General features: G+C 39.8%; 1 protein-coding gene across 5 annotated transcripts in view; it reads left to right on the forward strand.

Moving 5' to 3' along the window:
- Positions 1–16,316, forward strand: part of SLC39A8 (solute carrier family 39 member 8) — a 64,938-nt gene that overhangs the window by 30,598 nt on the left and 18,024 nt on the right. For 4 of the 5 annotated variants that reach the window (XM_072036969.1, XM_038177855.2, XM_038177854.2 and 1 more), the window contains one exon: positions 13,039–13,207. In XM_072036969.1, coding sequence (XP_071893070.1) covers positions 13,039–13,207 — 169 coding nt within the window. Of the gene's footprint in view, positions 1–5,981; positions 6,304–13,038; positions 13,208–16,316 lie in introns of those variants that run through there. The other variant, XM_027456008.3, reaches the window with a different exon arrangement.

A 16,316-nucleotide genomic window follows, 5' to 3' on the forward strand; every position in this document is an offset into this window, starting at 1 on the left:
ACTAAAAACTCTTTAAAAACAAGTGTGCCATGACAAAGTTACAAGTGACATTAGAAATTCTAACCTAAACAGTAAGCATTGGTGGGGAGTAGAACAAGCTGGTACATACGTAAAATCTATTTATTGATTTACGGATGTGGCTGAAACAGGTATTTGTTCTGTGCTTCTGCTCAAATTGCTAACAGAAAACCTAGTGTGAGCATTATCCTTTGGCAGGGCTTACTCCTCTGCAGTGATTTCTTGCACGCAGGCTCAGTTAAATCCCTGAAGTCAGATGCATTCATGCCCTAAGAGAAAGCATACAGAACATGAAAAGCAGTAAGAGCTCTATGAGTTTCACTGAGATGTGTATATCTGCCCTTAAGGGGCAGATCTGAAATAATGGCAGTATACAAGTTACTAATAGCTTTCAGGTTCCTGAGATAACTTTTCAGAAAAAATATGCAAATTCTACTTACAGTAATACAGAGTATAATTATCTTATCTTTTATTCACTAGATACTGCAGACACCAGGTTTCAAGAGTTGTGCATAGCCTATGAGTGTCCTTGTACCTCTGGTTGCATATGTTAAAGACTTTACCTATAAATTATCTAGTTGTGGAATATTCTAAATACCTTGTGTTTATGTACACTTGTATTTAGTGAAATGAGCATGGAAATGCCATTGTGTGAATGAAGTCCATAGTAATTCATACACATAATGCTTCAGATTTGAATAACCTAAAGATGAAACAGAAACTGCCTGGGGTTGATCCAGTGTGTTCCTTCTGTGGTATTAGAGGCTTCACCTTGGCATATATGAGATCTAAACTTAGGTCCAAAATGTATACCTATTGTTAGATCTAAGGGTTCATACCCTTTCCTGTTTTACTTTATAACATCTTGGCTAATGTACCTGAATATTTTGATGATCAATATGAGTATTCAATGCTGTTTTGTTCTTACCTAGCCTCAAAGGCGTTCTGTGGCTTTGAATTCTACACAGCAATTATGAGTTGTTTGTTAATACTTTTCAACAACACTTGTTTTCATGCCAGGCAGGATTCAGGCTCCAAGTATTAATACCGGCTAGAAATACTTGTTACAAGTTCCTGAAAACACAAGGAGTTCAAAAGTTGTCATGAACAACCTGCAACTCTGGTGCTTTCTTGTGATAATGTTGTGGGTCTTGCAACAACATGATCTAAAATATCTTTCAAATGATAATGCACTTTCTAACTTGCATATGTCTACAGTTAGATGCTAAAGTATATTCAGGATGCAGTTATAACTTGGATGCTTTTGGCTCTCCAGCAATATACCCCAAGTAGGTGGACTAAAATTTGACTGAGAACCATATCTCAAATTTTAAAACATAAGTCATTTGGGGGGGTTATAATATGAACAGATTAAAGCACCATGCTTTTAAGTATATTGTGAATTTAAATTTGGCATTGTGACAGTACGTACTTAAGAATTCATCCAGGCTTGAGTGTTGTCATCTGTTAATCAAAACTTTAAAAATCGCAGTGTTAGGCAAGTGTGTGGAAGAGAACTAAGTGCCTGGAGGCAGAAAAGGCCTGATTTCTATATGATAAAGTACTGCATCCCAAACCAAGAAAGTGTTAGCTGCAACTATAATTTTCCTCTGAATTAACATCTCCTCTACCCTCCAGCACCTTCTTTTCTCTCCCCCATATTGCTAGTTTAAAAATAAGGCTGGATTCAACACACATTTGCCAGTCTCAAATGCCTGTACAGCACCTATTCTGGAGACAACCTAAGCATACTGACACAGTTTGCAAACTCAACAGAGCTGAGTTTTCATCTTTTCAGAAAGAACTTGCTTATTCAAGCATGTTTAGCAGCTGTACTTACAAGAAATGAAGGAAGGGACAAGTGTGTTGAAGGTCACTGATCTAGAAAAGTTTCCAGAACAAATGGTTTTCCTCCCACATCCTGTAATGGAAACTGGTAACACTGTTATGGTCCCTCTTCAGAAACTCTACTAACTTTTTCCACCTTACTGAATTGGAAGGGGGGAAAAAATCTAAACGATTCTTGCAGCTGCTTTAGCATTTCTCTCTCACAGGGTTAATTTTGATCCCTGCAGGATCCAGCCTGTAAAATACAGCGCCAGCATGTTGTGTCTCAGACATCCTGCTGACACTACTCTGCTTATCTAATCGTACTAATATTGACATATGACTGCTTCTCCTTTATTCTGTGGTAACCCTTGTTCTTTAGATACATACATACAATTCAGTGCAGATATGTTAATGTAATCTGGACTTGTAGCTTTTAGTCATGTACTGCCTCTCCCCGGGGTCCTTCAGTGAATTTAAAGGTCTTGAGCAGGTGAGAGATCCCTACTAGACATGTTCCTACAAAACACAAACACATGAAAACATTCCCACAAAATATAAGTGATTTTAACACTTTTAAAGTGTTTTGATTTTTTTAACCTAATTTTAGAATAATAGAAAACTTTAATTTAAAAGTATTTTTAAAAGACTTGGGGGAATGAGCTGAAATATTAGTCTGAGTTAGTAAATGTACAAATTCTTTGTTATAATGATGGTTCAGAATAAGTTGAAAAAAAAAAATCCAAACTTCTGAACTTCTTTTCTTACAAGATAATGTTTTAACTGAAAAGAATGTGTAGTGCCTTTTTTTTTTTTTTTAAAAAAAAAAAAAAAAGAAACAAATGCTTTATAAGACCTGTATTTTTTCAGAAGATGGCTCTTCTGGCACAGATCATCTGGGCAACGTAATGCCATGTCACAGTGAACAGTGCTCTCTTTTAAGAATGTTTATTACTTCCTATATTTTTGCGCACACATCTTGGGTGCTCTGAGTCATGATGCAGCTGCTATAGGCTGGCTCAGCTCTCCAAGCACTGTCTCATTGTCTGAAGCTGTAGCCCAACAGCTACTGGATTTGTCAGTTAGAGGTGTGTACCTACCAACTGAAAATGAGAGATGGCACTTGGCCAAAACATTACGCTCAAAAAACCTTTGAACTTTGACACTAGAAATATTATCTATTATTCTATTCTTATATCTCCATACTATCAAATAGTCATGACCCTATGCAAACAAGGTGGGAACAGATAATATTTCTCAAATGTCAGTGGAATTTTATTAAGCTCAGTTTTCCAATGCACAGCTATGAAGTGAAGATTGTTTCATCTGTTTATCTACTAAAAAGAACTCATTCTGATTGTGGCTAAAGATCCTTAAATATCTCTCTATATTGGTATTTGAAAATAAAAGCGGTAAAGCTTTTCATCTTATGTGGTTTATTACAGAGGTGTTGTTTTTGAAGATGCTTGCTTAAGCAATATTTAATCTCAGGGAGGATGTATCCTACCTATCTCTCATCAGAAGCAGGGTATTCTACAGTTTTGCAGAGAGAGAGAGAGATAATAAGCTGGCTCTAGTGGAAGGCTGTAGAACGGGTAATGCCTCTTCCTGGGTGAAATATATTGCATAAAGTTAACCTTTTGTATGAGCTAAGCTTCTCAGGGTGGTAAACAATACAGAAATGTTACTGATAGTGCAGCCTCACCAAAGAAGCAAGTTATGATTGATTTACCCTAGCAATGCCGTTATACCTCTCACAGTTTGAGGTCCACATCATGCCTTGGACACTTGTAATTCACTATTAAACCGTTAAAGTACAGAATCAAAATCTGCATATCTTGAGACCCAAGTTTTCCTTTTGAATTCATTTTCAGTACTTGCAAGAGCCCAGAAATCAGGAGAAAGTTTCCAATATTGCCAGCTCAGGAATCTATCTGAGCATCTGCCTTAGTGTGCTATTAATCTGTGATGCACTGGAAGTTAAGATGTAGTTGCTGTGAGTATTGTAGCCTGCCGAGCCAAGTTAAAAAATGAACAAAGAGCTGCTGAGAGTTCATTTACACAGTAAAGAGAAATACTTCGGGGAGAGAGAGGAGGAGATTGTTTTTGAGGTGTCAGTCTAATATTTTTACATACCTACCTAGATACTTTCCCCTAGAAATACCTATTTGCTATACGTCATTTGATTTAAGTGTGTGTAATTACAGGTTATCATTTTTAATCCTATTAAAGTAGTTAATCCAACAAAGGGTTGAGAGAAAAAGCATGCAAATAGTAAGAATGCAAGGGATGGGTGTGCCAGTCTTACTTTGCCAAACTACAGGGTTACGATACGATTATCTGTTTGAAAATAACAATTTCAATTGGTTTGAATGAAGGTAGACACAGGGTGCCTCTGACTTTGAGATAAGTAAATAACAGAATCACAAATCATTCTGGCTGTGGTGTAAGTAGCTACAGTTTCACTGACTTCCTTAAGGGGAATCCAATTCAGGGAGGATATGGCCCTTCAGGAGATCAGAGAAGCTGATTTACGGCATCTTGCCCCCACTGCCAGTCACCACCTGGTGCGCTGGCACCTGACAGAGGTTTAAATATGACAGTAATGTTACACATATGGGAATAAAGCAGGAAACGAAACAATAGCGAATCAGGACCGTGAAGTACTATTGGGAAATATTTGGTTTACAGTGTACAAACAGGTTGTTCTTTCAGTTTGAGAAAGAATTCTGCTCTGTAAGTGTTGGCTAGGCTTTATCAGACTTGAGATGAGCCAAGACCACACCTGATGGATCTGTACGTACGTCATAAGGGTATACATAACATCTAAAGCATCCTTCAAGTGCTATATATACTGTTGGAAAGGTACATGACCTCCAGTCTTGTTTGGTGCTCGTCTGGCTCTTGTGGTCATTTTCAGCAAGAAACAGTTTAGAAACTTCTTTTGAAGTAGAGCAGTATGAATGCATCACTCCTTGAGGAAAAGGTTTGGCTGTCTCTCAAAAATAGAGTAGGATTTTCATTCTGTAGAGGATTGGCAAAAGAGAGTAATTCTTAATGGAATTATTCAGGAATTCCTTGAACTTTTCAGCATTACGCAAATATGGGCCTAAGAACTAATGCAAATATGAGTTTGCTTAATTACACTAATTTAAATTATCCTTTATATTTCTGTTACTGATTAAAAAGGAAGTCCTTAAAAAATAAAACGGTTTTGAAATTAATTCTTTGGCCCTGCACTATAGAGCACTTACAAATCTTCTTGATGCACCAGCAGCCTGTTTTGATTTAGCTCTTTTTAGCCAGTTGGTGTTGTTTCCGATTTATCCGCTGGTGGTAAGGAACTCTTCAAATACACAGACTTTTTCAAATTTCAGAACACCTTCAAGTAATCGACTGCGAGCAGAGCTGTGTTTAGAAATAGGCATATTCAGTACGGGAGGCCCCAGTTCCGCTACTGGAAGAAGTATGTTGTGATTCTGTCAATAGCAGCAGAAACCTTGTATTGTTTTTTCTGGAAGACACCAAAAATGCCCCTGTAAATAGAGATGGGGGGAGGGGGGAGTGTCTTCAGGCACCGCTGTTGAACTAGGGTGATGGGGTCGGTCACTGGGAACAACTGGCAGCTAGGTTGGGCCTCCAGCAACCGAGTACCTGGGAAGCATGAAAGTGCCTCAGCCCTTCAGGCTCTAAGGCAGAGTTTAGTTCCCTCAGTAGCAGAATTCATGGGGTTGCAGCACTCTGTTTTTTTCCCAAAGAAGTTTATCCAAAGAAGCGTTGCCCCTTGTGAAGTGACAGCGCCTCCAGTGTGGTGCTGGTACCCACACCCCATGGCACACGGTGTAAATTCTGCTTTCAGAAGATTTGGGACTGAGGAGCACTTCGGCTTATTCTCTTTAAACGTTTAAATCACCTTGTGTTAAAATATATAGCGGGTATCGATTTGGAGACAGGATAAGAAATGTTGTAGGGGGCAGCTGGGGAGTAACTTGCAGCGCTGCCTCCTGAGGGGGAAGTGCCGCTCCTGAGGCGAGCGAGCTGCTGCCTGGGGTCAGTCACACCCCTCCCCGCTTGCTTATTAAAAAAGCCGGGCGAAATCCTCCCCGCGTTTGGATCAAACTGTACGGGGCCGGGACCTTTCGGGGGTGGCGTGCGGGGCCCGGCAGGTGCTCGACGGGGCCGGGCCGGAGCCCGGTGCCGCCTTCGCGCAGCCGCCCCCCGGGGAGGGGCCGCCCGCCTCCCCCGCCCCGCCGAGCCCCGGCCGGAGGGGCCGCGCTCCCGGCCGCAGTCGCCCGCTGCCCGGAGATGCTCCCAAACGCGGCCGCCGCTTTCTCCGCCGACGTGATCCTCGCCTTCGGCACCAACGGGAGCCTGTCGGCAGCCCAGCTCTCCGCCCTGCTCGACCGCCAGACCGCCCCGCCGCCGTCCCAGCTCCTGCCCCAGCCGCAGCACAACCAGGTAGCGCCGAGGGCCGGCTCGCGGGGAGCGAGGAGACGGGGGCAAGGTCCGCGCTGCCCCCGGGCGAAGGTAGCGGCAGCGGGTTGACCTGCTCGCCCTGCCGGAGCTTCCCCCCGAGGGGTGCCCGGGCACATCTTCGGGTAAAGCGACGCCTGGGAGCGGAGGCTTGGCCGCTGCGGGCGTGGAGGGGCTTCCACAGTTCACGTCTCTCTAGTAAACCGAGCGCTGAGTGTCCCTTCATCAATTCATTCAGTAAAAGCTGTTTAAAGTGTTATCTCGCTGCCTGAATCTGACCAGAATACCGCTCATTTTTTTCACGAAACTGTTTTGCTCTGTCTAGTGTCTCCAAAGAATACTCAGACCTCATTGCTACTTTTAAATACTGTATCATTCGTATCTCTGGAGTGTCATAGAGTGCCTTCCTTTCCCTGAATGGGAGTCCTAAGGCTGGCAGAAATTTCCTTATGCTAAGTCCTGTCAGCCGTGATAATTGAAAGGAAAACAGGGATGACTGCTCTGGTTTGGTTCAGCTCCTCGAGAAACAGAGGAGGCATGCTTCTAGGGACCACGAGGCGCTTTGCACTTACTTATTTATTTATTTTAACGTTTGGATTTATTTATTTTAATGTTTGGAGCAGTAGCTCTTCATCAGTAATGTAGACAAACCTTGGATAAACTCTGTTTGTTTCAGAAACAGTGTGATTCTGATGTCTGTACCCTGACCAGGGGTTTAATTTGAAGTTAATGCCACCAAAATCAATGCAGTATTCAGTATAAGCGTGGCAATATTTCCCAGAGTCGCAGCTTCTCTTTCAAATTTCACAAACTGAACACTGTTCCAACACAGCGTATTTAAAAAATATATATATACAAACATTTCCTGCCACACACACTAAATACAAGTTTGCAGTGTTGAATATGGTTATGAAAAGAATCTTTCTTCAAAGGGGCTTAGAAATGAGCAGATTCCTCAGTTCTTCAGCTTTTCCCTCTGCAAAAGCACGTAGCCCTCGTACACAGGCTGCAGAGGAAAAGAAAAATGCTAATTTTAATTACTGCCAATGCGTATTCCTCATAAATCACTTGAAATTTAACTGAAACATTTTATTTTTTTTTTTAACAGGCCTGTTTTAGTTGTGTCCTTTTTGAAAAATATTTAGGGTACCATACTGAAACATGTATCTTTTGTTGAGTTACTTGTATGTCTTAAAATTGACTTTACAGCTGCTCTATCACCTAGTACCATTTAAGCAAGTGCTCTTAACCTGCAGGCTCTCAATCCCTTGTAGGTGTTAAGTATATCAATGACTTTGGGCAGGTGCTGCACGCTAATGCGTACTCACACTAAGTAACTCGGGTGGCTGTTTTCAAACACTGACTCATGCTTTGTGCTTATGAGCTCATAATTTAGCGGATCCACTGGTTATGGAAAAAAAAGATGTAAAGTGGCCTAATCTAACTTTGCTGTAAGGCATCGGAGGCCTGAACTGTACTAAATCTCAATGGAGAAAAATAAATACCTCGTGTGTTTTTCAGGTAGGCTGGATCATCCATTGAGGCTGCACAGATACATGACTGTAGGAGGAAACAAGGTTTATCTCAGACTTTCAGTTCCTAACTTCAGTGTCCAGAGCTAGTGGGATGACTCCAGGCCCTTTCTTCCAGTGAAGATAACACGTCCCTGCTCTATCAAGAGTCCCTCATCCAAGCCTGAAGTCGTTTTTAGTGCAGAGCTGATCTTTAAGGGACAGGTGATAGCGTCCTTCAAAAACCAGCAGGAAGGAACAGTCTCAGTTAGTGTTGTCCCAGCACTGGTCTTTAGTGTAAGTGTTTCACTCAGATAAAAATTTCAGTAACCTTACTTATCTCCAAAGGTCTACCAGAAGCTGATCCATTTTCTTAAAAATTGAAAGTTTGGATGCGTGAGTGAGAAGAAGAGGGATGTCTGATTTCTCTTTTCCTTTGATACCGAGGTTGACTTGAAAAGATAAGGCAGAAGAAAAAATGCTTTAATTTGTTGATGATGGTGTTTGACCATATACTTGTGTAAAATTTTACAGGCATTTATGGTAACTTAAATTGTATGATGTCCATGAAGACACATATGTGTGTCTTACAGGACAAAAAATAACCAACAATATTTTTGAATTTTAGAATTTTTGACCGAGCTATCTGCATTTCCTTATGTTTTAGTTTTTTTTTTTTTTTTCCCTTTCTCTGTTATCACCTTTCCTTACTGTATAAACTTAGACTTCCTTTCAGAGAAATAATAGTAACTGGGGAAACTCAAGTAATGGTCACTGCAGTTTTTTCACACTTTACTGTGGAATTCCAACACATTTTAGTCCTACAGATAGGTATAGAACTACTAACAATTTCTGTGTAATAGATGATGGCATGTTTACTCACTGTTCTACATTATTAGCAAGATGTAAAAACAAAACTGTATTTGATCTTCTGTCATCAGGTTCATTGTGGTATGATATCAATACATGCATATGCTGGAGGTTTTAACTATGTGCCCAGAAGTTTTAGTCAAAAAATACAGGGAAAGTAAGTGGGCGTTGGAAAGAACGCCTGTTAATGTTGCCTTTATTTTATGCTTTGGGGTAGTCAGAAGGTGCTAAAATCGTACTCCAATTTCCTTCTTTGACTTTTCTAAAACTATATTTATGCTGAGCCTTTATGTTATGCCTGAATACTGTCTTAATGTAACATATTTTGTTTTTTATATCAAACATTTGGACAAAACAAAGTGAAAATCTTAGTGGTCAGCTATCACGCGTTTTCACGTCACGATGAGACAAAACAGTAACTTTGGTGGTTTGGATGAGCTAGAACTAGGTTAGTATCTGCTTTGATTTTTATTTTGTTTGTTTGTTTTGGTAGCATTGCACTCGTTCACTAGTGCTTTTTAGAAGAAGGATGAATGGCCTGACAGTGTGTGGCTTATGGTCTTGATCCAGCACCATGAGCTGACATTGCCAGGTCAGTGAGAAGATAAATAGGCTTTTCTGTTCTACCCCCAAAGTGTCTTATTGCTACAATATCTTCAGTGACTTTCAGCATTTATGGACGTTTTTCAGCTCCCCATATCAGGCTGCCTTAAACATGTGTGACATCCCTAAAGCGCACACAGGCACTCAAGCAGCTACACATGGTTGGACTCTTTCTCATAAAGTGCTGGTTATTGAATGCATGGTTGTCTCCTAGCACCCAGTTCACACCTGGGTAAGTGATTAAAAAAAAAAAAAGTATCACTGAATCAGCATCAAATGCTTTGATTTATTAAAAGTAAGTTGGGGAAGACATTGATTTGTCTTCATTTTGCCTCATCCAGGCTCAGGCTAAGTCAAAAATATAATAATAGAAAAAAAAAAGGTAGATATTCATTCCTTCTTTGCTGTTGTTACTGTGTGACCCACTGCTCAGCTCTGGTGTAGGCTAGGCTAGGATTTAATCCAGCAACATCTAGAAACCACAGTGACAGGTTGCTGTGGGCATCTCAGTGCTTCACATGTGCAATGCTACAGATAAAACAGGTAGAGCAAAGATAAGAATGTGGTACAAGGTCAAAAAAGGGAATGAAATGAAATGTTGATCCCATAGCATTTGTTATTAATTTTCTTGTTAGAGGTCTCCTTGCATTATTTTTGTCTGAGCAAGTTATCCCACCCTCTCCTGGAAAGAATGTGGTGAGCTTTGCATATGCTTTTCATTTATGTAGATATGTGATACTGGTGTGAAGAGAATCGAGATAGTTGGGCATCACTTTATGTCATTTACAATCTTAAAAGAAAATCCCATATTGGCCAACCATTTTTGGCAGCAGTTTACCATAATTGAGTAACCGATTTTATGTTTTTTTTTTTTTTTTTTTTTTTGTCTGAATACATTGCAGTGCTGCAAATTATAGTGATTGAAGTCCTCTTTAATTGTGATAAAAAGCATTTATTTATTATTATAATTATTTTTTAACAGTTCAGAGGCATGATCAGTTATATCTTCTTTGAAGATGTGAGTTAAACACTGGGTAACAGTCAGGTTGTGGCCAGGGCCAGTCCCTTCACCATAAGCAGTGTGACAAGGCTTACTAAATAGCAAGGAATGGATGGGATGGTAGACTTAATGAGCCAGGACGTCATTCTCAGTCCCCTGTTCCATGAGGCTAGATTATCTTTTGGCTGAGGTTATCTGTCAGTCTTACAAAATAAATAGCTTGTGTTTTTACAGCAGTGTGCTTGTCTTATCCTGCAAAGATAAGTACAGAGTTTTGCAGTTTGCAAACATGAGTTGTTCCAATCCAAGGCTTCTAATAGATTGAATCTTTTAATTAATCCCTTAATTGTGCCAGGGAACTCACACAAGCTTGCTTTTCAGCACAAGGATGCATGTAGGAGTTGCTGAGAGGATGAGGTGACTTATAACAATGAATCATTTTCAGGAATTGCTATCCTCTGGGTTTGTCCCCGATCTAAATAATAATAGTAATTAAACAAAATGCTATTCCTTGTCCTCATATAAAAGCTCTCTTGTCCGATGGTATTTCTTACATATTTGTTTGTATATAGCCAGCGTTGTAAGTCTTGAGTTTTCTAATTCATGTTGTGCCTGAATAATATTTTCACTCCATAATCTGTTCTTTTTTTCAACCTACAACGTGGTTTGTATTTTTGTAAACTAATATTAATTTGTTAGTATTTTAAATTACTTGTCATCCATTCTATATTTCTAGGAAAGAGATGTTAAAGATCAATTCTCTTAGAGATAGCCATGTTATGAATCTCAATGCATACTGGCTTGTTTTTCTATCAGCTTTTCACTGCAGACCGTTAGAAATGGCTGTGAGCCAGTAATACAAGAAGCACGGTATAGGAACTATGCCTATAGACCACAACTATCCTCTCTTTTTGTTTCATACTGGAAATATTAGCCACATATTTTACATTACTGTTAACTCTGCATTATGAAATAAAATGATGAGAGACAGAACCAGTTTAGAAAACCAGAAGTACATGTCTTGGGCTGTTAAAAAAACTCTCCTCAGTGATGATTTCTCTGTGCACTACTTCCATTGAGATGGGTCAACATGCTTTAAAACAAAAACAGAAATTGTTGCTATCAAGCTATGTTTATTTTAAATATATTTTTTAAAGATACATCGAGGCTTTGACATTAGTGTTGACACTGAGAGGTGATTCTATATCCATACTGCTTGTAAACCTCAGTTCAGGAAAACTTTTCAGTATATATTTCGGTCTTCAAGGTCTCATGGTCTCAACAAAATTTAGACATTTGTTTAAGTTCAGGTGTGTATGTGAGCGCTCTCCTAGACTGGGTCATTCAAGAAGAAGGGCAGGAACATTCTGGACTAAATTTGGCTGAAGCCACTCGTATTGGCCTGAATGCTCTTTTCCTCCAGGCTAAATGAGAAATAGTCAAGTTAAAATGGTACGTGCATGCCTTTCACCTTGTATTGGGTCTGGCCCAGTACATGGGCCAGACAGTACACACAGTACAATGTTACTGTGGACAGTAACATTTATTAGTGGAAACAGAGGCAGCTCTGAAATAAATGACTTGCAGTTGCTTCGGCTTATCTCTAGAAGGAATATGCTTTATAAATAATAATCCTGAATTATTGGAGGAGTGCTATGGAATCTGAAGGTAAAACTGAAAAGAACAGGGAGTGACCATTTGTTTGCAATTTGTTAAGGCTTCCAGTGCTCTACTCCTGCATTCACACTGAGACTCGCTACGGTGAATGTTGGCTGCTAAAAGCTTTACTTCTTTTCTTGAGACTCATCCCTGGTTTGTGTTGTACATCAGCAAGCCAAACCATTTTTGTGTGCAGCCAAGAAAGAACACTATTTGCTTATTGATCGTTATAGGAAAACATGAATGTGAATAAATGGAAAGCGTTAGATGAAAGACCTCTGTGGTATGGAACATTTCATATAAAAGTACTCAATTTTTCTGTGGAGATATAGCTTAAGATATTTTATAGTTCAAATATTTTGGCTTTTTGGTTGAAAATAACCAAGAGAGCAACCAGCCCTGTTCCCAGCCTGGTTCAGCACTGCTGTGTGCATTCGTCCTTGACCCATTAGGTACTGACCCTGAGCTGAAGGCAAAGTGAAGATCCAGAGTAAGAGTGTCTCATAGGAATTCGGGATGGTCTTACAAAATAATCCTTGTTGCTAATAATTATTGCTGTAAAATGAATGAAAACATGTTGACTGCTGCCATTTGGACAATTTATGAACAGCTGGTTTGAGGAAATATGAAGCATTGCTGTAAAGTAGAATCAGTCATATGAATAAGCAGTCGTGGAATTAACAATCATTTTCTGATGCTACTCTGACAGTAAGATTTTAAGTTTATCTGGTCTGTTCTTAAATGTAATTATTTTGTAATTACATGGAATTTTAACTATGTTGAAGCTATTTTTCCAAATATTTGACTGTCCTGGTTCATGGGGCGGGGGATTTGGAAATGTCAATGTAAAACGTGTTTCATTGATTTGTGAGTTATCTTAAAATACTTCAAATCACTTTTGCTTCACATTAAACAATCACCATGTTTTCACATGCAGTGTCCAAATGGTGTGTATACCTCCTTGAAAATGTGTTACAGTATTTTCATGTTATAGATCTTATGTTTCTTAGTGTGTGACTTGTTTTTTTGGTTTTATGTTATTGTATTAAGTTGGCAAAAAAACCCTTTTTGTTCTAGTGCTTGACTGGGGAGGAAATTTTTTCTTTGCATGGAATACCCAACAACAGTCGTGTATCAGATTCAGACTTCTCTACGATATGTCCTGCTGTTTTGCAACAGCTAATTTTTCACCCGTGTGATCATCAGGAAAACATTGTGGATACAACTAAACCACATTCTTTACAAGGTCAGTTATATTATTTCATTGATACTGTGATTAGTGTGGGGGTTTCTTAGATAAATAGTAAGTATTTATCTATGCATAATAGGAATGCCTTGTTTAGGGGGATATAGTTATAAGGTGGGAACATAAGAGGGTGTTTCAGGTCACCAGGGTACATAAACAAATATCCTCTCTCTTGACTGTGATCTTTTCAAAATGCTTTAGGGAAAGGCCAGTAGATAGTTATGGAGTGATTCGTTCATTAGAGAAAATGTCCTTCTGACCTGTTTTGTTTGCACAGTAGTTTGTGCCCTGAGGCATAAGGGCTCTCACTAATAGCTGGTTAATAGGAGAGAAGGTGGAAGTAGGAAAAGTTTGTGCAGATAATTTGCAAGGGGCTGTCAGACTTAGTGGGGTGTGCAAGTATCAGGCTAACACAAGGTAAAATTGCCAGGAGGCTGCATTTAAGTGGAATTAGTTGCAATTGGATGTCAGGACACCAAGGAGGCCAGTGACTACTCTTTTTCTGAGGAAAAGACTCACATTTTTCTGAACTCCCACTCTTCCCTTCTTGCCGTCTTCTATGCTGCTCCCTCTACATGGAACATTATCACATGCCTGAGTAACCTTAATCTTCCTTCCTCCTATTTTTCTCGTTATTATTTTTATATTTATTGTGCACAGAACTGTACAGTGCAATAGACAATATAGGACAGGGATGAATCAACTGGATAATGAGGTCACTTGTTCCATTGATAAAGATCAAATTTTTTTACTATTTGTTTATTTATTTGACTCAGTGTCAAGTCATTATTCCCAAGGATTAAACTGACTTAAAGTTAAAAACTGGGATATTGGATGAGGAGATTCCCAATGGTAGTAATTATTAGCAAAGGTACTGCAGTGTTTTTTGTAACTCTTGAAATCTTAGAATTAATAACACCCTGATTGTTGTAACTGACAGCAGTCACTAAGAATTACAGATCATTCCTAAAACTTACCTGTGCCAGTGGATAATATAAACTATATTTGATTAATCACAGCCATAGCATCAATTTACCATGACAGTTTATACCATATGAAGGCACATATTTTCAAGAAATTTACAATACCTTCACCACAGTGTAGAATCTGTTTTTTTTTGTTTGGTTGGTTTTGTTCTGTGTGTTTGTGTGTGTGTGTTAAAGTATGGTGATGTGGAAAGCTTGCTCTGTAGTTGATTGCCTAAGCTAGTTAGACCATCCCTCCTATTTTTCTTTTATCCTACCAGCTCAGAAGCAGTGTCCAGTAGCCAGATAAGCAAGGCAGTCTTTTCTCTGCCCCTCCCTTGGCTGCAGCATGAGAAATCTGCGAGGCCCATGCTTAGGGTATTTTAAACCCCAAGCATATGAGGCTGTGACACACAGTGGTATCTGTTTTGAAGGGAGATTCACAGAAATGTCCTGTGCCAAACGGAGGCTTTACTGCAAATGTATCCTGCTGTTGTTGATTTATGTGTTCTCCCCTGCCCCATCACCAAATGAATCAGTATTGTGGCAGCATTGGGAGCAGCTGATTTCAGTTATTGCCCATGATGCAAAATCCTCAGTGCATGTTTCCAGCTTGGCCAATGTGAGTTTTCTGCTCAGGGACTCCCACACATTTAAGTTCTGTTAAGTCTCCGTTCTCCAAAACATGAACAGACAAGATATAAAGAAGAATTTAATACAGTGAGCTTTATGGGGCAGCTGCTTGCAATAATAAAAAAATATTGTGGAAGCAGAGTAAAAGTTAAATGACAGTGTATATAGCATGTCCTTTTTCCTTGGGGTTGTATGTTGAATATCTAACCCAGCTGTCCTTAGGGGCACACTTATGTCCTTCCATTTCTTTTTTTTCTCTGAAATGTAATAGGGAGTAGTATAAAGGGGCATGAAATAGCTGGAAATACCCAGTGGCATTTCTTCTGTCCAAGGCAGACAGAGTCTGTGTGGTCTGCTTGGGTTTTTCAGCAAGGTTTTAACACCCTGGTTTCTTCCTTTCCAGGAAAGGGCTCAGGAGGAGCCTGAGCTTGTCTCAGGAAGGCCCAGAGCAGTAGTCCCCACTTCTTGTGAGGAACTATACTGAGCAATGGTGGCCTGAGGAGGACTTGCTCTCCTGCCATTAATTTTTTGCATTTATCGTGCTTTGGCAGATTGGTGGTCTCTTTGTTGGGGCCAGAGTTGTAGAGACAGAAAGCATAATGTGTTAGGTCAGAGTTTAGGTCAGAGGTTGGACTCGATGATCTTGAGGTCTCTTCCAACCTAGAAATTCTGTGATTCTGTGGTAATGGTCGTTGGCAAAAGCCATCCATGCCACCAACCTCTGCGTAGGCTGTGTGTCAGTGCTCGGCTCTGGAACATGAAGTCAGCCTAGCCAGCTCTCTGGGGGGGATGCACTCAGGGAAAGCTTAATGGGGATGGAGCCCTAGTGAATCAACCCAATTTTAAGAGAGCAGTGCACACGTGGCATTGTGAAATACAGTCCATAATGCAGCAGTGAAGCAACTTTGGCAGCATTGGTTATCTTGGAATTGTATCACTTTCATTAGTTTGTTTGTTTGTTTCTTTTCTATTTGTGGTGTTTTTCTTGCACTTCAGATCAACAGCACCTTCCTGGAGAACATATAAGAAAGATCTTAGATTTATTTTATTCCTTTAAAAGATTTATTAGTTTAAACTAGTCCGGATACTACTGAGGCTCTCTGTGGGATCTGTGGAAGGCCTAGGATGGAGAACAATTTATTCCTTCATCCATCTGATGTTGTTTGATTATGTATTTTAATTCTTCCTTGCTCTTCCACTTTGGGTAAATGAATAAAAAATAAAATATCAGTATGCTAAATCCCAAAGACTTTGAGCCATCCAAATTAGGCCAGATTTTCAAAAATAAAACGCATCTGCCTTCTGGCCTTGCTAATCTCTGGTAAATTAGGAAGAAGAAGGGCTTTTTTGGTTGCTGCTGTTGTGACAAAAGGGGGTACTACATACCAGTGGATTTATTTGCAAACACAGGTCCTTTAGTACACTGGGACATGTTCCACTGCGTTAAGCATACAAAATGATGAAAGGTGTATCATTTATAGCATGTACTTCAAGTTAAGTGTCCCAGTACG

The sequence above is a fragment of the Anas platyrhynchos genome, chromosome 4 (assembly GCF_047663525.1).
Source record: "Anas platyrhynchos isolate ZD024472 breed Pekin duck chromosome 4, IASCAAS_PekinDuck_T2T, whole genome shotgun sequence".
NCBI classification, from domain to species: Eukaryota; Metazoa; Chordata; class Aves; order Anseriformes; family Anatidae; genus Anas; species Anas platyrhynchos.